Source organism: Theropithecus gelada, chromosome 1, assembly GCF_003255815.1.
Source record: "Theropithecus gelada isolate Dixy chromosome 1, Tgel_1.0, whole genome shotgun sequence".
Classification (NCBI taxonomy): domain Eukaryota; kingdom Metazoa; phylum Chordata; class Mammalia; order Primates; family Cercopithecidae; genus Theropithecus; species Theropithecus gelada.
In genome coordinates, this window is record NC_037668.1 from 169213501 (window position 1) to 169241110 (window position 27610).

Genomic DNA, 27610 nt, shown 5'->3' on the forward strand with positions numbered 1-27610 from the left:
AGCTCAAAGGTTTCCAAAATTGATGAAAGAAATCAACTCACAAAATCAAAATTTCAACAAACCCCCAAAATGCTATATACCAAGAAAACCTATACTGATACTCTGCTGAAAACCAAAGATAAAGGCAAAATCTTGAAAGCAGATTGTATTAGTCCATCTTTGCACTGTTATAAAGAAATACCCAAGACTGGGTAATTTATAAATAAAAGAGATATAATTGACTCACAGTTTCACATGGCTGGGGAGGCCTCAGGAAACTTACAATCATGGTGGAAGGGGAAGCAAGGACCAGACCTCTTCACGTGGGGTGGCGGGAGAGAGAAGTGCAAACAGGGGAAATGCCAGATGTTTATAAAACCATCAAACCTCATGAGAACTCACTCACTATCATGAGAACAGCATGGGAGAAACTGTCCCGTGATCCAATCACCTCTCACTGGGTCCGTTCCTCAACACATGGGGATTATCAGGATTACAATTTAAGATGAGATTTGGGTGGGGACACAGAGCCTAACCATATAATTCTGCCCCTTGCCTTTTCCAAATCTCATGTCCTCACATTTCAAAACACAATCATGCCTTCCCAACAGTCCCCCAAACTCTTAACTCCCTACAGCATTAACCCAAAAGTCCATGTCCAAAGTCTCATCTGAGACAAGGCAAGTTCCTTCCACATATGAGCTTGTAAAATCAAAAGCAAATTAGTCATTTTCAAGATACAATGGGAGTACAGGCATTGGGTAAATGCTCCCATCCCAGATGGGATGAACTGGCTAAAACAAAGGGGCCAAAATCTCCATGAAAGTTGGAAATCCAATAGGGAAGTCATTAAACCTTAAAGTTCCAAAACAGTCTCCTTTGATTCCATGTCTCACATTCAGGTCACACTGATGCAAGAGGTGAGCTCCCACAGCCTTGGGCAGACCTTCCCCGATGGTTTTGCAGGGTATGGCCCCCTTTCTGGCTGCTTTCACTGCTGGCATTGAGTCTATGTGGCTTTTCTAGGCACATGGTGCAACCTGTCAGTGGATCTACCATTCTAGGGTCTGGAGGATCGGTGGCCCTGTCTCACAGCTCTATTAGGTAGTGCCCCAGTGGGACCTCTGTGTGGGGGCTCCAATCCTACATTATCCCTGCTCATTGTGCTAGCAGAGGTTCTCCATAAGGCCTCCTCCCTTTCAACACACCTCTGCCTGGACATCTAAGCATTTCTACACATTCTCTGAATCTAGGTGGAAGTTTTTCATTCTGTGTACCCACAGGACCAACACCATGTGGAAGCTGCCAAGGCTTAGGACTTTCATCCTCTGAAGCAATGGCCCAAGCTGTATGTTGTCCCATTTTAGACATGGCTGCAACTGGAGCAGCTAGGATACAAGTCACCAAGTCCTGAGACTGCACACAGCAGTGGGGCCCAGGCCTGCAAAACCATTTTTCTTTCCTAGGCATCTGGGCCTGTGATGGGAGAAGCTGCCTTAAAGATCACTAACATTCCCTGGAGACATTTTTCCTTTGTCATGGTGATTAACATTTGACTCCTCATTCCTTACACAGATTTTTCCAGTGGGCTTGCATTTCTCCCAAGAAAATTGAGGTTTCATTTCTATTGCATCATCAGGCTGCACATCTTCCAAACTTTTACGCTCTGCTTCCCTTTTAAACATAAGTTCCAATTTCAGATCAACTTTCTCAATGTTCAAAGTTCCACAGATCTCTAGGGAAGGGGCAAAATGTTGCCAATCTCTTTGCTAAATGATCTTTGCTCCAGCTCCCAATAAGTTCCTTGTCCCCATCTGAGACCACCTCAGCCTGGACTTCATATTCCAGATCACTATCAGCATTTTGGTCTAAAGCATTCAACAAGTCTCTAGGAAGTATCAAGCTTTCCCACATCTTCCCGTCTTCTTTTGAGACCTCCAAACTGTTCCAACCTCTGGCCATTACCCAGTTCCAAAGTCACTTCCACATTTTGACGTATCTTTATAATAGTGCCCTACTACTTCAGTACCAATTGACTGTATTAGTCCATTTTACACTGCTATAAAGAATTGCCTGAGACTGAGTAGTTCATTAAAAAAAGAAGTTTAATTGACTCACACTTTCACATGGTTGGGGAGGCTTCAGGAAACTTATAATCATGGTGGAAGGTGAAGAAGAAGAGAGGACTTTCTTCACGTGGTAGCAGGAGAGAGAAGTGCAAGTTGGGGAAATGCCAGATGCTTGAACCATAAAATATCATAAGAACTCACTCACTATCATGAGAACAGCATGGGGCAAACAATCCCCATGATCCAGTCACCTCCCACTGAGTTCTTCCCTTGACATGTGGTGATTATGGAGATTATAATTTAAGATGAGATTTGGGTGGGGACACAGAGCCAAACCATATCACAGACAGAGGAAACTTTTTTTATTTCAGGAGAATAGTAAAAATAACAGCCAAGTCTGTGGAAGTAAATAATGAAGTCTGAATATATGTGTCTTCGCATCACTAAAGTGTTGAAAATTAAAAGTCAGCAGAGAACTCTATAAATGGTGAAAATATACTTCAAAAATGAAAGAGCATGCAAACACATTCTTAGGCAAACAAAAGCAGAAAGAATTCAACAAGAGCAGACTCAGCTATATAAAAATACTGAAAAAGTTATCTGGGCTGAAGGAAACTGATCTAAAATATAAGCAAAGAAGTACAAAAAGGAATAAGCAGAACTGAAGAAAATAAACAGATGAGTAAATAAAAAAGCTATTGAAACATGATAAACATGCTATGTATATTTTACTCAAATGAAAAAGAACCTAGACTGTTTAAATCAATAATGACCATGTTTAATAGTGTTTTTAATAAATTCAGGAGTATAATATGAAACAATAATAGCAAAAGTGTCAGGAAAAGGTAAAGCAAATAAAAGTGTTGTGATATTTTCCCCATAGTCTTGATGTGGTAAAAATATTAATTTAGGATAAACTGTAATAATTTAAGTATGTTTTGTGGTAATTGCTAGGTTAGCCACTAAACCAAAAATATTGAGATGCATAAAATAACTAGTATACATGATGTAATGAGATAGTCAAGATTATTTGATTAAAATAAGAGAAGGCAGGAAAAGAAAAAAGAAAAAATGAGGCAAAAATAAATAGCAAGATGCTAGACTTAAACTGAAGTGTACCAGTAATTACATTAAATGTAAATGGATTCATCACCACACTTAACATGCAAAGATTGACTGGATAAAAGCATAAAATAAAACTCAAATATATGATGATTACTTTTAATAAAACTGTACATAAAAACTGAGAGTAAATGATAAAAACCAACATGCTAGAAAAGTATCAACTAAAGTCAGAATGATATTAATGTATTAATATCAAGCAAATTATAAATAAGTTAGAAAGTATTACTAGATAAAAAGAGAGTCATTTCATATTAATAAAAGGGCTACTTTAACAGAAAGATATAATAATTCTAAATGTGTTTGAACAATGTTTACTGGAGCTGGCTCATACTGACTCATAGGAGTCAATTATACACATCTTTTGCTAAAACAATGTTCACTGATGACACGTTGGTAACTTGAAATTGACCATATTGTGAGAATTTACACATGAATCTCAGCAAATTTTACAAATCTTGGTTGTTTCCTTTCCTTTCAAAAAATAGTTGGTTGTTTTACATTTACCAGCATGCTTCTTTGCATAAAACTATTAATATATCTTCCAAATATAACAGAAATAAAAGAAGTAAGCAATCTACCATCATAGTTTGAGATTTAAGCACACTGTTTCCAATATCCAATAGATAAAGAAATAGAAAAATAAGGATATACAAGATATGAGCAACATTATTAACCAAATTAAGCTTTTTTATATTAATAAAACACTGCCTTCAACAATTGTAAGGTGCATATTCATTCCAAGCAAATCTCTACCAATTTCAAAAAATTAAAATCACTCTAAGTATACTCCCTGACCACTGGACATTACTAATAGAAAATAACTGGAAAAGTCACAAAATTTTTGAAGTTAAGCAACGCTGTTTTTGTTGTTGTTGCTGTTTTGTTTTTTTTTTTTTTTTTTTGAGATAGAGTCTCGCTCTGTGCCCCAGGCTGGAGTGCAGTGGCCCAATCTCGGCTCACTGCAACCTCCGCTCCCGGGTTCACACCATTCTCCTGCCTCAACCTCCCAAGTAACTGGGACTACAGGGGCCCACCACCACGCCCGACTATTTGTGTGTGTGTGTGTGTGTGCTTTTTTACTAGAGACAGGGTTTCACCGTGTTAGCCAGGATGGTCTAGATCTCCTCACCTCGTGATCCACCCGCCTCGGCCTCCCAAAGTGCTGGGATTACAGGCGTGCGCTACGGCGCCCGGGAAGCAACACTTATAAATAACTCACGAGTAAAAGAAAAAATACAACATAAATTAGAATATGATTTGAAATAAACAGTAATGGAAATATATGTTAAAATTTGTGGGCTGATGCTGAAGCAGTGATTAGAGAGAAAAATATATATAACCTGAATGAATTAGAAATAAAAAAACTGTTGGAAATCAATTATCCAAATTTCTAATTCAAGAAACTAGTAAAACATTAAATTAAATCTGAAGAAAATAGAGGACTGCAAATAATAGTGATGATCACATAAATCATCCTCCAAGTTCAAGGTGACGACTAAAGTATTTAAGGATACCCAATTCTGTTGTTACCCAGCATGGATGTGATCTATACTGGCATCAACTTTCATCCTTCTTCAGCAAAATTATCTTATGGAATGGTTAAGATATCAGAAGCTGAGTTTGAGTACCTGAAATCTCCATCAAGCTGTTCTTGTGCATACTGCCTTTATCTTTATTCTATATTTTCCTTGAAGCCGAGTAACGTTGACAATGGGTAAGTCTATTGTACTGTGTAACCTTGGACAATCTCAAATTGACTCACTCTGGCAATCTTGCAATTAAAACCCACGGGAGCCGGGTACGATGGCTCACGCCTCTATTCTCAGCACTTTGGGAGGCTGAGACGGGCGGATTGCCTGAGGTCAGGAGTTCGAGACCAGCCTGACAAACATGGTGAAACCCGTCTCTACTAAAAATACAAAATTAGCCAGCTGTTTTGGCACATGCCTGTAATCCCAGCTACGTGGGGGCCTGAGGCAGGAGAATCTCTTGAACCTGAGAGGCGGAGATTGCAGTAAGCCAAGATCGCGCCATTGCACTCCAGCCTGGGCAACAAGAAGGAAGCTCTGTCTCAAAATAATAATAATAATAACAACAATAATAAATAAAAAATAAAACCCACTGGAAATGAAATGGAATAAATTTGAATCCTTACTTTATTTGTAAGCATGCACAGACACATGCACACAAATGCCAGGTAGATTAAAGAATTAGGTTTAAACACATTTAAAATACATATATGTTTCATTCTTTTACATTTTTAAATTATCTGCTATATTTGATGCTGTGTCATTTTTAACTTACTATTATCTTAGTGCCATCTATCTATAATCATATTTATTTTATAAATATATTTTATTAAAAAGTATGAGTAAATATCAAAAATGTAAGGCTTAACGCATAAAGCAATTTGCAAACAGAACATATACACATTACAACATTTTTAAATTAAAAACTATATTTGTGAAAAAATTATATATACAAAATTTAAAGAAAATTTAGCTGAAAAATTATTCTTAACACAAACACGCTTCTTGCAGTAACAAAAGCACTAAACACTAACTAAAGAAAAATGTTAGAGTAGAATAGGTCATTTACTTAAGAACAGGCATTTTTAAAAGAGATAAAAATTAAAAGAAAATTATTTTTTGACCAATTTTAATAACAAAAATGTAAAGGAGATGATATTCAATTTTGCTGGAAAATTAGGTAATATAAATATTATTATTAAATAAAACTGAAATATAAATAACTATTACCTCACTAAAAAGCAACTTAGCAATAAAGAGTCTTAAAAATACTCGTATATTAGTTGATAAAGAATTTCAATTTTTTAAAAGTAACAAATAATAATTAAAGATTTTGTGAAATATTTAGGTACAGAGTGTTTATTCCAGCATTTTTAATAACAGATATAATTAGAATATTTATGAAAATTGTCAAATTATGCTACACCCATCTGAATTAAAAACTGTGGTTTGGGTAATATTTAATTATGTGCATAAAATTTACAATAGTAAGGAGGAAAGGTAGTATATATTTTCTGTTATAGTGAGATACATTAGGTCAGGGGCCAGAAAACTAACCTGTGGGCCAAATTCAATCGCTGCTTGTTTTGTAAATAAAATTTTAGTAGAACATAGCTATGTTCATGCATTTATATGTTGTCTATGACTCCTTTTATGTTACAATAGAAGAGCTGAGTAGCGAGACATTATGACACACAAAGTCTAAAATATTTATTGCCTGGCTATTTCACAAAAAGTTTGAGTGCCTTGAGATGCATTATTTCAGATTAATTTTATCACTTAGGACATCTTCACAATAAAACCAGGTGGCCGACCATGGTGGCTCACACCTATAATCCCAACATTTTGGGAGGCTGAGGTGGGAGAATCCCTTGAGCCCAGGAGTTTGAGACAAGTCTGAGCAATATAGCAAGATCCCATCTCTACAAAAAATTAAAGGAACAAATTAGTTAGGCATGGTGGCACACACTTGTTGTCCCAGCTCTGCGAGAGGCTGGGGCAGGAGGGTCTCTTGAGCTCAGGAGTTTAAGGATGTGTGTGAGCTATGATCATGTCACTGCACTCCAACCTGAGAGACAGGGTTAGATCCTGTCACAAAAGGGGAAATAAAAACAGGAAAACATATGTTTTGAAATAAATACTTTCATAGAGGCATTTAGAAAGTTGACAAGACAGTAAAGAATTGCCATAACAAATCTTCATATAATCAGAACCCAGAGAGGAAAACAAACAGCCAAATTTTGTCTGCAATGAGGACATTCACCATTTGGGGAAGATAAGAGCTTGCTTTTTGATAGCCGTGTTAGGCTAAAGCAACAAAATTCAAAGTTAGAAAGCTAAATGAATTCACCCACAGGATAAAGGAAAACTGGAAGTAAACTATGCTCTTCTTACAGGAACCCAGCCTTGAATTGCTTAGAGGACCAAGGAATTTCAAAACACAAATTTGGCTTAAGGTAGTCTTATACCGAAAGTTCTCCTAGCCACCCAGAAAAGATAAGTTGCAACTTTAATATGAGGAAGATTGTTTTCTTAAGTACGAAATTATTATTACAAATGTCAAAGACATTATAGGGGAAAAAGCACCTTGCTACTGTAAACTTCATAAGGAACAAAATAGATATTTGATACTGGAACAAATGTATATGGACTATAATCAACAATACTAATTCTGTGGTTTAAATGTAAGAGAAAAGATTGACTAATGATATCTCAGGAAAGAAATTATAACAAAGTAGTACCAGATTTTAAAAAGAACCAAATATAATTTCTAAAAATGAAAAAAACCCATTTTAATCATCAATGGACAGCTTAAAAGCAGATAACACAGTTGTAAAAAGAATTCATGGACAGGAGGGCAGGTCGAAAGAAATAATACAGGATGCAACATGAAGACACAAATATGTGGAAAATACACAAGATGAGCTAAGAGTCAATGAGGATAGAAAAGTCACAGCAATGTTGGAAGAGAATTTTAAAAAATGAATGGAACATACCAATTAATAAATTCAAGAATTAAAAAATTCCAATCAGTAAAAAAAAATGCACCTATATGCATCATAAGGAATATTTAGAAAACCAAAGAGAAAATATCTTAACCTTGTTGGAGAAAAATATTAGCCGCAGTAACGGTAGATTTACAAGGACTTCTCAATAGCAATAGCAGAAGCCAGAAGATATAAATGACTTCCATTTGCAGGAAGAAATAGCTATCTATCTAGAATTCTATGTACAGAAATAATTTTTCTAGAATAAAGTTTTTGATTCATAGCATTTATTTTATTTTATTTTTTTGACAAGATCTCTATTGCCCATGCTGGAGTGGAGTGGCGTGATCTTAGCTCACTGAGGCAATGACCTCTTGGGCTCAAGTGGTCCCTGCCTCAGCCCCCCAAGGAGCTGTGACTACAGTCACAAACCACCTCTTCCGGCCAATTTTTGTATTTTTTGCAGAGACAAGGTTTTGCCATTTTGCCCAGGCAGTTCTCAAACTCCTGGGCTCAAGCAATCCACCCACCGTGGCCTCCCAAAATGCTGGGATTGCAGAAGTGAGCCACTGTGCCTGGGCTGATTAATACAATTTGAGATAATCTGCCAATATAAATACACACTAAGGGGAGAAAAAAAGATATATTTCAGAAAACTGAAACCGATCCTAAATATAAGGTCTTAGGATGAAAGAAGAAATGGAAAACAAAGAAAATGGTAAATGTTCAAGTAAATATAAATGAATACTAACTATAAAACAATAAAAATATTACCTTATATGGTTTTAAATACAAACATATATGTGTGCACACCCATATACATAAAACACATGACAATAGTGTGTAAAGTGTGAGAAGAATAAATAAAATTAATGTCTTTTAAGTTCTTCACAGTATCCAGAAAAACAGAAAGGTATTAATGAGTTGTGATAGTTTTCTTAATAAGTCATCTTGGTTAAGTCAGCATCCCCAGTTATTCAGTCCAACTAATCTAAATGTTGGTGGGAAAATATGTTGCCAGGTATACTCCCAATCAGTTGACTTTAAACAAGCTGATCATTCTAGGTAATCTAGATAGGCCAGATCAAATCATTTGAAAGGTGTGAAACACAGGGCTGAGGCTCCTTTGAAAAAGAGAGGGAATTCTGTGGAAAGCAGCTTCCTTTCCTGTGAGTTCCAGCCTGTCTGTAATCTTCTTTTCTGACTACCTGCCCTGTGGATATCAGAGTTGCTTATCTCATGCTCACAATTCCATAAGGCAATTTATTTTTTAAAAAAACTCTTTTTAAGTAGCTAGATAGGTAGATTGGTATGTCAATCGATTAATTGACTGATAGATAGGTAATCTTCTACTTCTATTTAAGCTTCCCGCTTTGAACCCTGAGTGATAAATTAGTATTGGACTTTGGTAAGTTAAGAAGGTATATGCTATGCTATGAATATATGCAACCTTACCACAACCTCCAATTTATATGTTTAAACCTAATTACCAATGTGATAGTATTAGGAGGTGAGGACATTGGGAAATGATTAGGTCGTGAAAGTGGAGCTGTCATGATTTGGATGTGTGACCTTATAGAAGAGGCACCACAGAGCTGCCTTGTCCCTTTCATCATTGGAGTACACAGTCAAAAGGCACACTATCTATGAACCAGAAAGTAGACCCTCACCAAACACTGAATCTGCTGGTACTATCTTGCTCTTAGACTTTCCAGAATTCAGAAGTGTAAGAAAAACACTTCTGTTGTTTATAAGCTATGCAGTTAATAATATTTTGTTGTAGCAGCCCAAAGAGACAAGTTTTAGAAGTGCCCATTAACATGGTGGAACATATCCATGTGAAAACATTTTGCAATATTTCATAAGAAAGTAAGCTCCATATAAAACTATATTTTACAAAATAAAACAAATGTTTATGAAAGTTGTCATGGGCACCAATTTTCCCTTGAACATTTTGCAAGTTTCTGATACATTTGTATTAGTGAACTTGTGTAATATGTGATTCCACATTGCGCTGTTTCGATGTTTATAATAATTTAAGTAAACATATTCTACTCCACTAGATGGTGGTAATACTCTATCATAACAACACAATCCCCGGCCCCTTCCGCACAAAAGGAAAACGGTTTAATTACAAGCTGATACGTGTGTTTTTCACTTTCAAAATTCAGATCCACTTGATGATGTTCAGGTTACTGGAAAAAAATAAGTAAGTTAAGTAATCCGTCCACGTAAAAATAGTTTAGCCCGCTCACTTCCCGGTGAGAAGTAAACGCTTTCCCTTCTGGTTATTATTATATTTCCAGATGATATATTTGCGCCCCTAATTCTTGATTTCCAAATATAGTTAATTGCTTTTAACCACATGTAGAAAATAAGGATACATCTCTTCCGCAAAATCTTCCTGCCAGCTTTTCACAATATTTACTCCGTGAATATGTTTACTATATATAAAGAATTCTCATATTGATTACCTTTTTTCTTCAAATAGTACTTAAAATTCTGGTGCTTTTCCATCAAATAAATGGCATCTTTTGATTCTGCTTGTAAGAAAAAGATATGATCTCCCCTGTTCTATTTTCCCATGTTCCTGCTACCATCTTCAAAATCTTAGTTCAGATCATCAACTGTCACCTTGGTCATGAAACTGCCTGCTAACCAGCCTCCAGTCCTCTACTCTCCTGTTATTTCAGTCTATTCACAGAGTGACAAGTGATTTTTGCAAATCTGGTCATGTCATTCCTGTGATTAAAATTCTTCCATGACTTCCCTTTTTACTTATCCGTCATTGCTAACTCCTTCCCTTGGTTTGGGACCCCCTTATCTGGCTCTTGCCACTTCCTCGGATCTCATGTTAAATCTTGCATGTATTCACCATGCAAAGCCACGCTGATTTATTTGTTTATATTTTGTTGAGCATTTCAAACTCACTTTTTCTCTTAGATCCTTTGCACAGGTTATTTCCACCTCTTAGAATAATTTTATGACAGATTTCTGATGACTGGCTTTGTCTCATCTTTCAGGCCTCTACTCAAATGTTCTGTCCTCAAAGTGATCCACTCATTCTAGTCCCCAGGACCAGCCCACCTAATGTCTCTACATACTACCATCCACATCTCTATTTTCTCTTAGGCCTTACTTTACCTCCTTCACAGCATTGTTCACAATGCTATAACTATTTTTGTTGACTAAGTTTTCTATCTATCCCCTCACATCAAAATGTAAGCTCCCCGCAATTGAAGAACAATGTTTTTCATAGTTAGTGGAAGAATTTTCATCAATGTCTAGGTCTTCTCACTTCAAATACACTTTCCTGCCTGCTTTTGTTCTAACCATTATTATATTCAGTATTACTGAGGTAGGAGATGGGACTTGGACCCTGGACCAAATTGAGTATTGTCCAAAACAGATCTGGGTGGAAGTCCCTCCCTGTAAGACACACACACCAGTGTGCTATGCCAGTTTACCATTACCATAGCAACACCCAGAAGTTACGAGCCCTTTCCACAGCAATGACCCAACAACTGAAAGTTACCATCCTCATCCTGGCAATTTCAGCATTAACTACCTCTTAATTTCCATATAATTAAAAGTACGTATAAATATGAGTGCAGAACTGCCTCTGAGCTGCTACTGTGGGCACACTGCCTATGGGTAGCCCTGCCCAGCAAGGAGCAGTACCTCTGCTGCTGCTATATACACTGCCACTTCAACAAAAAGTGCTGTTTAACACCACTGGCTCACCCTTGAATTCTTTATTGGACAAAACCGAGAAACTTCCCAGGCAAGACCCAATTTGGGGACTTGCTGTCCTATATAATGATCAACTCATGCCATAGCAAAAATATTTAAGGTAATGATTCACTGCACTGAGTTCTAATAATAATTACATATATCTTGTAACATGACTTTTATTTGCCTGAATTGACTAACAATCGAATGTTTAAGCTCAGTTAACGCCCCTTCTCAAAGACTTCCAATTAGACAACCAACAGTTATTTTGGCCCAAGTAGTCAAACTCTCAGCATATGGACAACAGCCACATTTGCTTGCCTTAAATTGGCAATTCTTGAAGGAAATAGGGCACAGGCTTATTAAATAGGAAACATACAAATTCAAAGGCACAGAAACATTTTTTGAGATGTGATTTATCTTAAAACTTTTTTAAAAATAGCCATCTCATTTTTCTCATTCTAGATTATGAGTAGACTAGGTCATCATATCTAAGTATTTGAGTATTCATTGTTTAAATGAATACTTCATCTTACGTTTATAGTCATTTAATTGCTAGTTAATTTTGTTTACAAAACACCACATTGTTGAAGCTTTAATTCATTTGGCTTTATTTTACAATTTAAAATTATTTTTAGTCTGGATGCAGTGAGTCATGTTTATAATCCCACCACTTTGCATGCCAAGTTCAAGAGGATCAATAGACCCAGGAGTTTAAGACCAGCCTGGGCAACATGGAGAAACCTTGTCTCTACAAAGAATTTTAAAAATCACATGAGCAAGGTAGCTATAATCCCTGCTACTTGGGATGCTTAGGTGGGAGGACTGCTTGAGCCCAGGAGATCGAGGCTACAGTGAGCCACGATTGCACTACTACACTGCAGCCTGGGTGACAAGGTGACTCCCTGTCTCAAAAAAAAAAATAAGAATAATACTAAACAAAACATATATTTTTTAAGCCCACGTATTAGGAGTGTGAATATGTTTAGCTACTGGAAAAGAGTAAGAACATTTTTATTATAATTTGAGGAAAATAGTTATATAATTTTGGTTCAAGCTAAAAATCAATGTTACTTAATATTTTTAACAACCTTAATTTACCTAATTTTTTCACTTTCAAATTTTAAGGGGGCATATTGACATACAAACATAGAATTAATTACTTATTCTCAATGTCAATATATCTTTTAACTGTTACTTGAAAAGTGTTTCTATTCAAATGAAATAAATCATGATAAAATTATATATTTGCAAAAACCTTAATCAAATTTGTGCCAGATTGTTTTGGTAGACTAAAATTGATCTCTTTGTTCAATTATTCTATTTTCTAAAATTATTTTGTGGGTAAAAAAACAGGACCTATTACTTCTTAAATAGCCTACTTCTAAACTTAGTAGATATCAGAATATACTATAAAGCAAAACTACAACATCAATTTGGAAAAAAATAAAGCAAATGAACAAAACAGAAATAGCAAAAATAGGTATTTTGCATTAAATTTCTTTTTTATCTTCTCGCTGATCTATATTAATACTATTTATTCAATCATCCTTTGGTATACACAGGGTATATATATTTCAGGACTCCCACATATGCCAAAATCTGCACATATTTAAATTCTACACTTGACTCTGTGGAAACTGCATGTACGAAAAGTCCGTTTTTCCTATGCGTAAGTTTTGTATCCCAGCAATACTATCTGTTTTACCTTGGTTTAGTTGAAACAAATTCACATAGTAAGCAGACCCCTGAAGTTCAAGCCCATATTGGTCAAGGGTCAATTCTATATGCATATATATATATATATATATGAGATATGATCTAATTAGCATTTCAAAATAAGAAATACTCAAATTATTTTATAAATAACGTGAGAGTAACTAAAGATCATTTCAGAAGTAACATATGTACCTTTGTAAAGAGAGTAAAGAATTGTTTAAAGAAATAAACTCTAGACAAAGTGGAATAGAGATTATGTCACACTTAATAGGCATTTGAGAAAGCAAAAGAAAAAAGAAAAGACAAAAATGTAGCTAGGTGTGGGAGGTTGAGGCAGGAGGATTGCTTGAGCCCAGGTGTTGGAAGCTGCAGTGAACTATGATCACACCACTGCACTCCAGCATGGGCACTCCAGCCTCAGGCAACAAAGCGAGACCCTGTCTCAAAAAAACCAACCAGCCAAACGAACAAACAAAAACCTTAACAGTGAAAAGAGCATGAAGAACATTCCAGAATCATAAAAAGCAGATGAGGGTGCTGACGAGTTGATGGGTGCAGCACAGCAACATGGCACAAGTATACATATGTAACAAACCTGCACGTTATGCACATGTACCCTAGAACTTAAAGTATAATAATAATAAAAAATAAATTTAAAAAAAAAAAGCAAATGAGAGAATAGCCAACGGTCATATGAAGTTGGATAGAATAACAAGTTTGTCATAATTAGAGATAAAACAAGATACTATCAGAACATGGGTTGAAATTCCAGAACTTTCTTGAAATGTGTAGTATTTAGTTAGCTAATTTATAATGCCAGTTACTGTTCCAGTCACGAAAAAGGAACTCAGTCACAAAGAGACAGTACAATTAGGACCCTGAAAATAGAGAGAAAAAAAAACACAACACATATTGTACCAAGTATTACTAAGTAGTACTTGAGGAAGTTAAAGTGATGGAAAAATGAGCGAAAGAACAGATGAGTAACAACGAAACGATCTGGAAGACTTTCCATTATATCTGTAGATTATGGACAGCCTGTGGAATATATCTGACCTATGTGTCCTAAGCTTAAATTTATGTCACAGTTCAGGAATTTCTGAAAGAATATTTCTTCTTTCTTTTCTTTCTTTCTTTCTTTTTTTTTTTTTTTTTTTGAGATGGAGTCTCCCTCTGTCGCCCAAGCTGGAGTGCAATGGCATGATCTCAGTTCACTGCAACCTCCGCCACCTGAGCTCAAGCAATTATCCTGCCTCAGCCTCCTCAGTAGCTAAGATTACAGGCGCACACCACCATGCCCAGCTAATATTGGTATTTTTAGTAGAGATGGGGTTTCACCATGTTGGTCAGGCTGGTCTCAAACTCCTGACATCATGATCCACCCACCTCGGCCTCCCAAAATGTTGGGATTACAGGCGTGAACCACCGCGCCCGGCCTGAAAGAAGATTTCTATAATCACTTTTCCATCTATTACATTTCCAGTTAACAAGGTTTATGAAAAACTTGGCTAAGTTAAAATGTCAGAAGAAATAAAAGTGTTCTGTCAAATGTTTTTTCTTTCCTTTTTATTGTTTCATTTTTTGATGTTCAGTTACTTTATTTCCTCTGAACTATCTTTTTATGACTCCTTATAATTTTAAGCTAAAATGCAATACTTTTTTGTCAATTACATCATCCCCTTTCCACATACTATGGTTTTGTGAGGAAATGGGTTAAGTACACATTAGTTAACTGAGCACAGGATAGATTAGGTGGCAGAATTTCGAAGGCCTAGGCAGGTGGGGGATGGTGTGTGGGGGAGGAGGAGGAGGCATAACTGGGGAGAATGAAAAGTGGCAAAAGACTGCAGAATAAACAACCAAGCATTAAACAAATAAAAGTGGGTCAATGTAGACTGGCTCAGATTTTAGAAACCAAAGGCCACACATGAAGAATATTTACCGATCTGCTTTTGCACTTATATTTGGGAACTTACTTCTACCTAAGAATAATTTTAGTTAGCAATACTTAGATATTTCATTTTTAGTTTAAATTATATGTAGGCAAAAGAGTAGCATATGCATTCCCAGGATATGCCTAAATTTAAAATAAGCAAAGCTTGCCTTGGCAGACGTCTCAGGCTCGTGCCATTTCTGTGGGCATTTTCTCTACCCCTTCTCTTGTAGCACTCACTATAACACTTCAACCAGCAGATCTGTCCTACCTGGGAATACCTCATCTTCCAGAATCACTTTGTCCTATCCTTACCCTCATCAATATCCATTTCTACCCTCCCCCACCCACTGAAACTGTTCCAGGGAAGTTGTCAGATGATAATAATTCAAAGTAAATTATGAATAATACTAAATTTAACTATCCTAAAACACATATTCAGTGTATTTGTCATTCCATATAAATGACAGATTGGTTAAATTTATAGTAATATTAATATGAACATGTAAAATATTTTAGGAGGAGATGAGATATTGAAGCCAATTGGGCCATTGCAAAACTTTAAATCACACCATATAGGTAACTACCCATACTGCTATCTCTGAAAATGTGGGGGTTTTGGGGGAGCAAGGGGGAATTCTTATTTATCACACTGAAATTCAAACATACAATTTGGAATTTTAAACCACTATTCTCCTTTTTCTGATTGTAATGGAATCCATCAATCTTTGATCTATAATGTCTTCTAGGACCTGAAATAATATTTTTGCACTCTAAAATCTCTAGGCTTAAAAAACATGTCTGCCAAACAACGCAGCCAGTATTTACTTGGACATGTTTCAGTAGAGTTTTAATTTATTCACTTTAATCATCTTGGAATTTCTGGGCTGTGGCCTAATTTTATATAGTATACAATTGTTACACCCTAAATCTAAAAAATCTGCTTGATCATAATATGTTCAAAAGCTTGGTCATAATATATTTTGAAAAGGTGAAATTAGGTGGTATGATTAAGAAACTGTTATTTTAAACTTTCCTGTAAATCTGACCCAATTCTTAGTAGCCTGCAGTGACTCCCTGAGCCACAGACCGTTACAACAAGGAAGCAATTAACGTTCTTACATAATTGGGAATGTTACTGTAGACAATGTATTGCATTAAAAAGGTACTATGTAATACCCAATATATTTAAAAAAAGAAAACAAATAGAAAGCTGAAATCATAAATTATTCCTGCTGGCTAAAATTCTTTCTTAGTAATGAATAGTATTTTTTTAAAGAAAATTCACTCTTAACAGAGCAGAAGTAATGCTAAAATGTTATGCAGTTGAGTAAAGCAGATTGTGATAGTATTCAAACTATCTTTTCTCAATTTGGTATTCAGTATTCAATGTGGAAAATATAAACAGAAGAAAATATTGAAGTATATGTGAGTATTTTTCATGATCAAGGCTACTCTGTTAAGTAAAAATTTCTTAGATATGGTAGATTAACAGAATTGATTGACATCTCAAACTAGTTTAGTTTCAGAGAGTATTTGGGAAACGAGGAATAAAATGGGAGTTTGATATCCACTGGAAATTCATGTAGTTTTTCTCCATTGGCTTTTTACATGTGCTTTTATGAAAATTATGAGACTGACCTAAGCATTGTTTTAAATACTAAAGTTGTGCTTTATCTTTTAGGTCATTTTCACCATAACATATATAGTGCTGATGTCCAATTCACCGGTAGAAACCGATATCACATTTAAACACACATTGATGAAAAATAAAATTCAAGTGAAACAAGTCAACAATAATCAATTATGTAAATAAGATGTTTAAATCACTATTGTTTAATTACCACATATAGTTTGATGTACTCTATTTTAACAAAATTTCAAATTCAACTTTTAAAAAAGTTATACTGTTTATTAAACTTGCCATTGGTTCTTGATTTTAAAGATTAGAAATAAAACAAATCTCCCTCATATGACAAATGATATCTATGTAAAACCTGAACAAACAGTATGTAAGTATGAAATATTAGAAACATTCCCATAAATTTAGTAAGAAAAGACAAATATTTGCACAAAGAAACAGAAAAAGATGTCTGTTATGATTGGTAATATGAACATTGGTCTGGAACTGTTTGTAAATATAAAAATGTTTCATTTCAAAATACTAATGATAATATTTATATGTACAAGGAAATAATTGTCTTCTTCATTTAAAAAGTGGCTACATATAAAGTTTATAAGTCAAATAACAAGCAATAACGTTAGAAAATATAGCTGAAAAAAGTTCAACCTTTCAAAAGGTATTAAACATATTTGAATATTTTTTAAATTACTGAAATATATAAATATAAATACATATGTGCCTTTATTTTCTAGATTGGAAGACTCAAACAGAGATTTTGTGTTATTTGCTAATATTCTTCAGTTCCTAGAGGCTATGTAATGGCCACTCAATCAAAATTTCTTTACTAAGTAAAATATTTTGGAAATTATGAATAATATGTAATTCATTTAGTTTAAAAATGTTGATCAAATATCTATCACATAACTGGTTACCTATCATAGACTAGGAAAGCAAACCTCCTCCAAGAATAAGATTTTTAATCTATCAAGAAGCAATGATATTCATTAAATTTTATTATGAATCCAGAAATTGTCTTACTGGAGGTCAGAAAAAAACTTCTACACTCATATTCACTACTTCAAAAGACTGCTCTTCAAGAATATATGTTATATACAACTACAGGAAAAAAATCCCCATTGAACAACTTAATTGTTATGAATATTGTATATTCAATTGTGTTTCAAATTTGTATAATATTTTTATTCTGATAATACAAGTAATGCTTGTCTACAAGAATTCTAAGGTCATGACAATATCAGTTGTAAACGATAAATGAATTTTTCTTTAGGAAGAGTTAAAATCATATTTGAAATAAATCTAATCATTATGATGTGATAGCTTTTATTGACTGTATATTCACATCCTTCTTAATGCTTTCACATGATACATTTTGGTTATACTTCTAAGCAAAAAAAGTAAGTTACATTTTATGATAATTACAATGGAAATGATTATTCCACGTTATAGTTTTTCAGAAATGATCATTGAAATATTTTATTCTATTTTATATTAAATACAATTATGATGAATATTTAGACATATCGTTCAAATAAGGTACTTTTAGTTTTTTAACTCAAAATGTCAAAAGTCACTCAATTGTCAAGCTACAAAATACTTAAGCACATTTTCTAAATCAAATTTTTATTACTACTGTGAAAAGCACCATTAGCAAATGTTTCATAACACAGTTTTAGGAAAAGAGACAGTTTTAGTCTTACCTTCTGCTACACAAATAGCCCATAACATAAGGCAAATAATCTTTGCTAGAAGTTTCATTTTTTGAATCTTTTATGAGGACATTTACCAGCTAACTCTGTTCACAATGTCCAATTCTCCTCTTCCAAGAATTGTGATTAGTGCAGGAAAGAACTTGCTGCAAAAGGAAGTTGAAACTAGATGCTCCGCCTATCAGGAACTTTTGCAAAGTAAATAAAAAATCAACCACAAGCCACAAGCCCAGCAATGCCAGAGATTGAATCTGATTCTCGCTGCACTCCCACTGAATGTTAATGCTGTGACCTGCTCTTGGACTTTTATTTATTAAGCTAGATAAATTCTCCATTGGAAAATGTTCATGTCCTTGGTATGTGCAAAGCAGCAGCTGGTGATACCCTCTGGATTTCATAAATCCTTCAATTATTCAAACTCTATTCCGGTCTATTGTGTATAAACCTCAGAACAGGAAATAAGAGAAACTTTAAAAGAAATCACATACAAAAGTTTGGTTTAGGCAATGTTTTCACAATCAGCACCCAGGCAATGTGTGGAAACTTTGCCAAGAATGCAGTGCTGGATGAATTTAGGGGCCTGCTTTTCTAGCAATTCATAAAATTAGTTTTCTAAATACTTTTTATATATACGTTTTTGAAGCAACTGGCTCACTCTCATTTGACATAAATAGGTTTAATAATCCCAAAATCAACAAATTAAAATCCTGATTTTTGAAACTTTGTTTTGTGTAATACGTATAAGGAAAACATAAACAAATTGTATACTGAATATTGAGAAGATAAAGATACCTATGAAACCACCACCGAGGTCAAAACACTGAACATTATTACCTCCCAGAAAACCCCAGTACTCCTCTTCAGTCAATACTCCTCTCAACCCTCTCCCACATCCCCCACAAACAGAGACCACAATTGTGATCTGCAAGATCATGGAATATATTTGTCTGGCTTTTGTACTTTGTATAATGAAAAAGAAGCAGTTTACTCTTATGTTTAGAGTTTTTCACCAAGAATTATGTTTGGATCATTCAAACACATCGTGAGATGTAGTTATAGATAGTTCATTCTTATTGTGATTTCATATTCCATTTTTTGAATAGTTCACATTTTATTTATCTGTGTGCCTGTTAGTGAGCATTTGAGCAGATTTTAGTTTGGAGCTGATATGAATAGTGCTTCTATGAGCCTTATGTTAAGTGGTTTTTGGTAAACACAATCCACATTTCTGGTAAGTGCATACTTGGGAGTGAAACACTGGGACATAACTTATGTTTAGGTGTAATGGATAAAATTAGACAATTTTCCAAATGGATTATAACACTTGGACATCACTTCACATTTCTATCAGCAGTGTCCAAGTTGCTCCACGTCCTCAGAGATACTTGATAATTTTAATCTTTGTAGTTTTAGCTTTTCTGGTAACACAAAGCAATAATTCTCTGTGATTATAATATGAATTTTCCTGATGATTAATTGGAATGTAAGAGATCCCTGATTCCCCTTGAAGGACGTGCAACAGCCATGCGGTTTGCCAGTTAGGTCGCCCTACAGCTCAAACCCCTTATGGGAGGGGGAGCACACAGATGGACAGGTGCAGGAACTGGGGTGAGCGCTTTCGGGCTCTGGCCTCACAGCAGCATCTAGGGGTGGGTGTCTGCGATTTCCGAAGCCCAAGTGGGCATATGTTACAGTGTGCTCCTTTAGCTTTACCATCTGCAAATGGTTTATGTGTTAATCAGCTCAACAGACCCTCTTCCTTATCTCATGGGCAGTGGGACAGTGAAATAGCCTTCTGTATCCCGAGCTCTTGCCCAGTGTCCCAAAAGAATCGGATCACACGGGGGCTCGAGGGACAAGGGCAACATTTTATTGAGTGGTGGAGGTGGCTGTCAGCGAGATGGAGTGGGAAGGTGACCTTCGCCCAGAGTCAGGCCTCCCAGTGGCCGAACTATTCTCCACCCATCCCTGGCCAAACTCCCCTCGGAGTCCAGACGTGCCTCCTCTCTTTCTCTGCTGCATCGTTCTGCCATCGCAGGCCTGTTTGTCACCTTGCCTCCCCCTCTCCTCACTTGCAGGTCTCTTCCGAAGCTTGGAGTTTGGGATTTATATGGGGGTAGGACAGGGGGGCATGGCGGACCAAAAGGCAACTTTTTGGGTGTGAAAACTGAAATGCCCGTCCTCATTTCGGTCCACAGAGCTTCAGGCTTGAGGCTGGGGCCTTTACTTGGTGACTGCCCTCTTGTACCCAGTATTTCCCTGTCTCCTGTCCTTAACATTATGAAGTTGAGAAACTTTCCTGTAGTAATTGGTCATTTAGATATCCTCTTTGGTGAAGGTTCTATTCAAATCCTTTGCATATTTTTTTTCTTATTGAGTTGTTTGTCTTTGATTTATTGCATTGTGGGAATTGTTATATTTATATACTCTAGATATGGAAATATTCTTATAATATGTATTACAAATGCCTTCTTCCAGTCTGTGGGTTTTCTTTCCATTCAGTGTTACATGGCTTTTATAATAATAAGCAGAATTCCTTAATTTTAAAATAGAGCACATTTTCAATTTTTTTCCATGACTAGTGCATTATGTCTTATTTAATGAAATCTTGCCTAGTCCTAGAGCACAATGCTTTTCTTCTAAAATAATTATTTTATCTTTCACATTTAAGACCTTTAGAACAGCTGTAATTGTCTTTTGTGAATAGCATAATAAAATGCATTTTTAAAATAGAGATATCCAATTGTTATAGCATTATTTAATGAAAGTGTCAGTCTTTCCTCTGTAATGACACGCTTTCACCTTTGTCATAAGTCAGGTACTGGATATATGTGGGCCTGTATCACCAAGCTCTTCTGACTGTAATTGTCTATTTTTAAAACTTTTCTAAAGTGTAAATTTCTGGGAACTTTGGCTTTCTAGTTATCTTTTAAATTGATTTCTTATTTAATTTCATACTCTAAATAATTATACTGTTTTAAAATTTAATGGGTCTTTCTTTACAGCCCATTATAGCCAAAATTCTACCTATGTCAGCAGGTCAAGTTTGTAATTTGTTAAAATCTTTTGTATTTTTACTATGTTTTTGTCTGGTTATTCTATCAGATATTGAATGGGTGTATTACATTTCCTATTATAAATGTGGATTTGTGTAGTTCCCTGTTTAATGCTGTCAATCTTTATATATTTTAGGGCTATGATGATGTCTACATATGTATTTAGAATTGTGATATCCTCCTCTTGGTCATTTTCTCACATTAAAATGGCCCACCCTAACTCTAATTTTGCTTCCAGTGTGAAATTTATATTTTATTTTATTTTTATTTTCATTTGTGTAATAAAAATATAAGGATTGAAGAGTTAGACTTAGTCATTTGTTCTGAGAAAAATAAGAAATAAAATAACATAGAAATGTAAATAATCAAGCAAATACAAATTCTGAACTATCATTCTGAAGTTTAACTGGTAACACATATGCTGACATAATAGATCATTTAAACTTCTTCTTTATTCTTTCCTTAGCTTTATCTGTTTGAGTATGACTCCAAATATTTTACCTGGGCTTAAATTTCCAATAGCGGTTTCTATTCTAATAACAATATTATCACTTGGAGAGTATTCCAGAAATTTATCAAGATTAATATTATTGAGTGTTAATTATATACCAGGCACAGATCTAAGCACATTTATTTAATACTTAACGCAATACAATGAAATGGGAGACTATTACTCTTTCAAAGGTATAGATGACTGAACTGAGCCACAGAACATTTTAGCAACTCCCTTAAAGTCACAAGACATTGCTAGAACCAGGTATCAAATCCAGTGGTCTGTGTTTAAAATATGTGTTTAAAAATACGGTAAAATATTTACATATGTACTCTAGTGCATGCTTCACATTATTTATTTTGCAATTATAAATTATATACTGTAAAAGTATTGAATGTACGCACACCCACACATATATATATGTTTGTGATAATTTAAAGTACATGCAGGAATGATTTTACTATGCAATCTTCACCTAAGTTGCAATTGTTGAATGTACAATGCCACTCTTCTATCCAAGTAAAAATAATCCTCTTGAATTAATTTCAACAAATATCTTTCAGATGTATTATTTTTATAATTTTTTCTTTATTCTACCTTTTTTCAAAGACTGATGGTTAAGACGTCAATTGAGTGCTTTTGTTTCCTTTTATTCATCAATGCTTTTCAAAACTATAGAAGTCTATTACAAAGAGATTTAGAAGAACATAAGAAAATTAGCAACATATTATTCCTTAAACTCATAAAATTATTATGTAGTATTAGATTACCATTAGAAAGAACAGATAGTAAATACTTAACTCTTAATACTAAGATTAAACCTGAAATGGATCCAATTTATTTTCAATATTCATGTTGGCTCATTCTCAGCAAATATGTACTATGTATACATAGGACATTAAAAATTTAGAAGGGTAAGGATATAAATTTGTATTAGAGAAAAATCCATAGTTAAAAAATTAGAACTAGTTAATATCTATGCTAAGTAACAAATGACTGTTATGATTGAAATTTTCGAAGGACGTTTACAGGAAAGAGAAATTACTGAACGCTGGTTTTGGTCAGTGATGATTTTAAGAACACTCTGAGACTGTGAAGAACAGGAAAGTGTAGGGACAAATCTAGAATTAATGAGAAGACTCACACTGGAGCAGTGGTTTTGCACAAGGAAATTGTGGAAGAAGTAAAAGGAGCTTTAAATGAGGAATGGTGTGAATTCCAGATCAAAAACTTGTGAATTATTTTACAGGCAATAAAGAATCTTTGATAGATCTAACTGAGGAAGAAATGTAGGTAATGCGTTATTTAAGTAATGGTGCTTTGGCAGTTGTATTAAAATAGATGGAAGAAAAAGGACTTAGAGAAATGGATATAAATTAAATAAATTACTGAATGAATTCATAATACAACAATTACGTAGCATCTCAATGTAAAGAAAAAGTGTAAAAACTAATATTTATAACAGAGCTTGATTTTTCTATGAAGCTAATGAAGTTGAAGTTTCAAGTCTCCTAATTTGAATAGACACCATCAAGGACCTGAGCTGGCCCTTAGTAATGTTTCTGCATGGTCATCTATTTTGTAAAAAATTGAAGAGAATTAATATCTTAATTGCAAGAGAATGAACGGCTGTCTGTCTTATTCTATGCTGATTTCCTCTTCACTGCATTTCCACTGAGTCAGTTGATATTACAGTTTCAGGCATTTGAAGGATGCCACAAAAAGACTTAGAATGCTATTAGTTTGAGATTTACGTCGTATATTTTACAGTCACAATTAAATATAATTTGATAACTGATGGTCCTCCAAGTGTAAGAATGGCTTCCAGGAATACTCCTACCACCCCTGTGCCAAATCAATTGGCATCATAACACAAAAATCAAGTGTCTGAAGGCAGCACATATCAATATGCCCAACACCAGAAGTCTATGTGTAGTGAAGGAGAAACAAGATTAAAAAGTATAGAGACTAGATCAGTTGTGTAAAATTTTAAGTGGATGATTCCTCAATGATTCTTCTCCTGGTAAAAAATGAAAACTTGCTCAAGCCATTCACAATATATTGACATCAATAATAATACCATAAAACTTATAACACACCTTTAAAATGAAGACATTGAGGTCAAACTAGTTTTCAAAGTTTCAATTCGAAGAACATTTAATATTAATCATTTCATTAGAACTCTTTTACTGTCCTGAAACCTTGCAGGTTATTAGGTCAGGGAAATCTGACAAGATTTTTTTCCAAAATTTGATGACAATCTTAAAAATGTTTAGACATAAGTGGTGAAGTTGAAATGGCTTCAAATATTTCCACATAACAAGAAACAAATTCAAATCAAACATACTAAAAGAAAGACTGAATTATTTTTTCTATTTTATCTGCACTGAAAACATTATAAAATTTTGTCACATGAAGAAAAAGTCAAAAAAGTATTCAACAAAAATGTAGAAATTCAAAGTATCAAAGACTTTATCATACAATGAATATGCATATTATATTATGTGTTTCTATGATATTTCATTGTGGTTTTAATTTGCATTTCCCTAATAGTTATTGATGTTGAGCATTTTTTCATTAACCTGCTAGTTATTTGTAGGTTTTCTTTTGAGAAATGTCTACTCAGGTCCTTTGCCCATTTTTAAATTATGTTATTTGTTTCCTTGCTATTGAGTTGTTTAGAGTTCTTTATATGTTTTGGACATTAACCCCTTATCAAGTGTATGGTTTACATATGTTTTCTCCCATTCCATAGGCTTTCTCTTCATTCCATTATTTGTTTCCGTAGCTGTACAGAAGCTCTTTAGTTTGAAGAAATCCCATTTGTCTATTTTTGCTTTTGTTGCCTGTACTTTCAGAGTTACTAAAAAAAAAAAAAAGATTATTGCAATATTGTGGAGATTTTAACTCATTTCTTCTAGTAGTTTTATGGTTTTTTATTTGTCTTTAATCTATTTTGAGTTGATTTTTGTATCTGGTGTAAGAAAAGATCCAGTTTAATCCTTCTGAATATAGATATCCAATTTCCCCAATACAATTTGTTTAAGAGTCTGTCCTTTCTTCATTGTGTGTTCTTGCCATCTTTATTGAAAGTCAATTGGCCATAAATTCATGGGTTTATTTCTGGACTTTCTATCTTGTTTTGTTGATAAATATGTTTGTTTTTATGCCAGCACCATGCTGTTTTGATTACAATAGTTTTATAATAAATTTTGAAATCAAGGAGTATGATGTCTTCAGCTTTATTTTTTTCTATTCAAAATTGTTTCGATTATTTGGGAACTTTTGTGGTTCCCATATGAATTCCTATGGGCTTGTCATATATGGTGCTTATTGTGTTGAGGTACGTTTCTTCTATACTTAATCAGTTGGAATTTTTATCATGAAAGGACATTGAATTCTGTCAAATGCTTTTTCTGTATTTATTGAGATGATCATCTGGCTTTTGTCCTTCATTTTGTTATATTGGTATATCATATGTACTGATTTGCATATATTGCACCATCCTTGCATCCCAGAGATAAATCCCACATGATAATGGTGGATGATTCTTTCAATGTGTTATTGAATTCAGTTTCCTAATATATTGTTGAGACTTTTTGTATCTATGTGATCAGAGATACTGGCCTGTAATTTTCATTTCTTGTAGCATCTTTGACTGGTTTTAGTATCAAAATAATATTGACTTCATAGAATGAATTTAGAAGTACTTCTTCCACTTCAATTATTTTAAAAAGTTTGAGAAATATATTAGTTCTTCTTAAAAGTTTGGTAGAATTTAACTGTAAAACCATCCAGTTTTTGGCTTTTCTTTGACAGGAAACTTTTTATTATTGATTCAATCATTGGACTTGTTATTGATCTATTCAGATTTTCTATTATTTAATGATTCAGCCTTGATAGGTTGTCTATGTCTAGGTTGTATGTGGATGTGTCTTGATATATTGTATGTGTATGTGTGTAGAAATTTATACATTTCTTCTAGGTTAACCAAATTATTGGTGTATGATTGTTCATAGTTGTCTCGCAATTTTTTATTTCTGTGGTACCAATTTTTATGCCTCCTCTTTCATTTCTGATTTTATTTATTTCACTCTCCTTTTTCAATGTAGCTAAATATTATCTTTTCAAAAAATCAACTCTTTTTCATTGATTTTTTCCTACTGTCTATTTTGTTTTTTCTGCTCTGTTCTTTGTTATTTCCTTCCTTCTGCTAGGTTTGAACTTTGTTCTTCTCTCAGTTCCTTGAATTTTACATAGTTCATTTGAGATTTTTTTTTTTTTATTATTATGGACATTTGTTGTTATGTATTTTCTATGAAGAACTTTCCACTTAGAACATTTTTGCTGCATCGCATGAGTTTTGCAATGTAATTTTTTCGTTTTTATCTTGTATTTTTTATTTTCCTTTTGATTTATTCTTTGACACATTGTTGAAGAGTATGGTGATTAATTCCCACATATTTGTAAATTTTTCATGATTTCCCTTGTTATTGATTTTTAGTTTCATGTTACTGTGATTGGAAAAGATTGTTATATTTTCAATTCCCTTAAAATCCCTGAGTGATTTTATGGCCTAACATACAATCTATCCTGGAGGGTGTTCCTTGTGTGTTTGAAAAGAACGTGCATTCTGTTGCTGTTGGTTGGAATGTTTGGTATGTATTTGTTGGGTCTGCTTGATCTAAAGTATAATTCAAGTCCATTTGATTTTTTTATTGATTTTCTGTCTAGATGATCTGTTCATTTTTGAAAATGGGATTTTGAAGTCCTTTGCTATGTTTGTGTTTCATTCTATCTTTCCCTTCAGATTGCTTAACCATTCTCCCGTTTGACCCAAGAATACTAACTTGTGGCATTTGTGACTGCAGCATTTACCCCAAGATGACTTTGCATTGAAATATCTTGGTTTTATTATTATTTTTACTTTGCTCTGGTATATCAACTTTGGAAACAAAAGACATCATTCTATTTATAGCATTCTGCTTTTAGTAGTGGTATTTTCATTTACAAAATATGGTAATTCTTGATCACTGACAATGTCAAATCCTAGAAAACGTAGCATTCCTACTTGTGACGTTAACATAGTTCTTGAAGAGATGTTGGCTGAAGATTCATTTGATGAATCTGATTGTTCTCAAATAGATTATTCTTTTCATTCATGTCCGTGTGAAGAGACCACCAAACAGGCTTTGTGTGAGCAACAAGGCTGTTTATTTCACCTGGATGCAGGCAGGTTGAGTCCAAAAAGAGTCAATGAAGGGAGATAGGGGTGGGGCCATTTTGTAGGATTTGGGTAGGTAAAGGAAAATTACAGTCAAAGGGTGTTGTTCTCTGGCGGGTAGAGGTGGCTGTCACAAGGTGCTCAGTGGGGGAGCCTTTGAGCCAGGATGAGCCAGGAGAAGGAATTTCACAAGGTAATGTCATCAGTTAAGGCAGGAACAGGCCATTTTCACTTCTTTTGTCATTCTTGAGTTACTTCAGGCCATCTGGATGTATACTTACAGGTCACAGGGGATATGATGGCTTAGCTTGGGCTCAGAGGCCTGACATTCCTGTCTTCTTATATTGATAAGAAAAAACGAAATAGCGGTAAGGTGTTGCGGCGGTGAAAATTTTCAGGGATGGTATGGAGAG

At 34.4% G+C, this 27610-nt stretch overlaps 1 protein-coding gene across 2 annotated transcripts in view; it reads right to left on the bottom strand.

Annotated features, from left to right (window-relative positions):
- CFH (complement factor H) overlaps positions 1–18837 on the bottom strand; it is a 363204-nt gene extending 344367 nt beyond the window's left edge. For both annotated transcript variants that reach the window (XM_025363804.1, XM_025363724.1), the window contains exon 1: positions 18416–18837. In XM_025363804.1, coding sequence (XP_025219589.1) covers positions 18416–18473 — 58 coding nt within the window. In that variant the 5' untranslated portion in view covers positions 18474–18837. The remainder of the gene's footprint in view (positions 1–18415) is intronic.
- Between the last annotated feature and the right edge of the window lie 8773 nt (positions 18838–27610).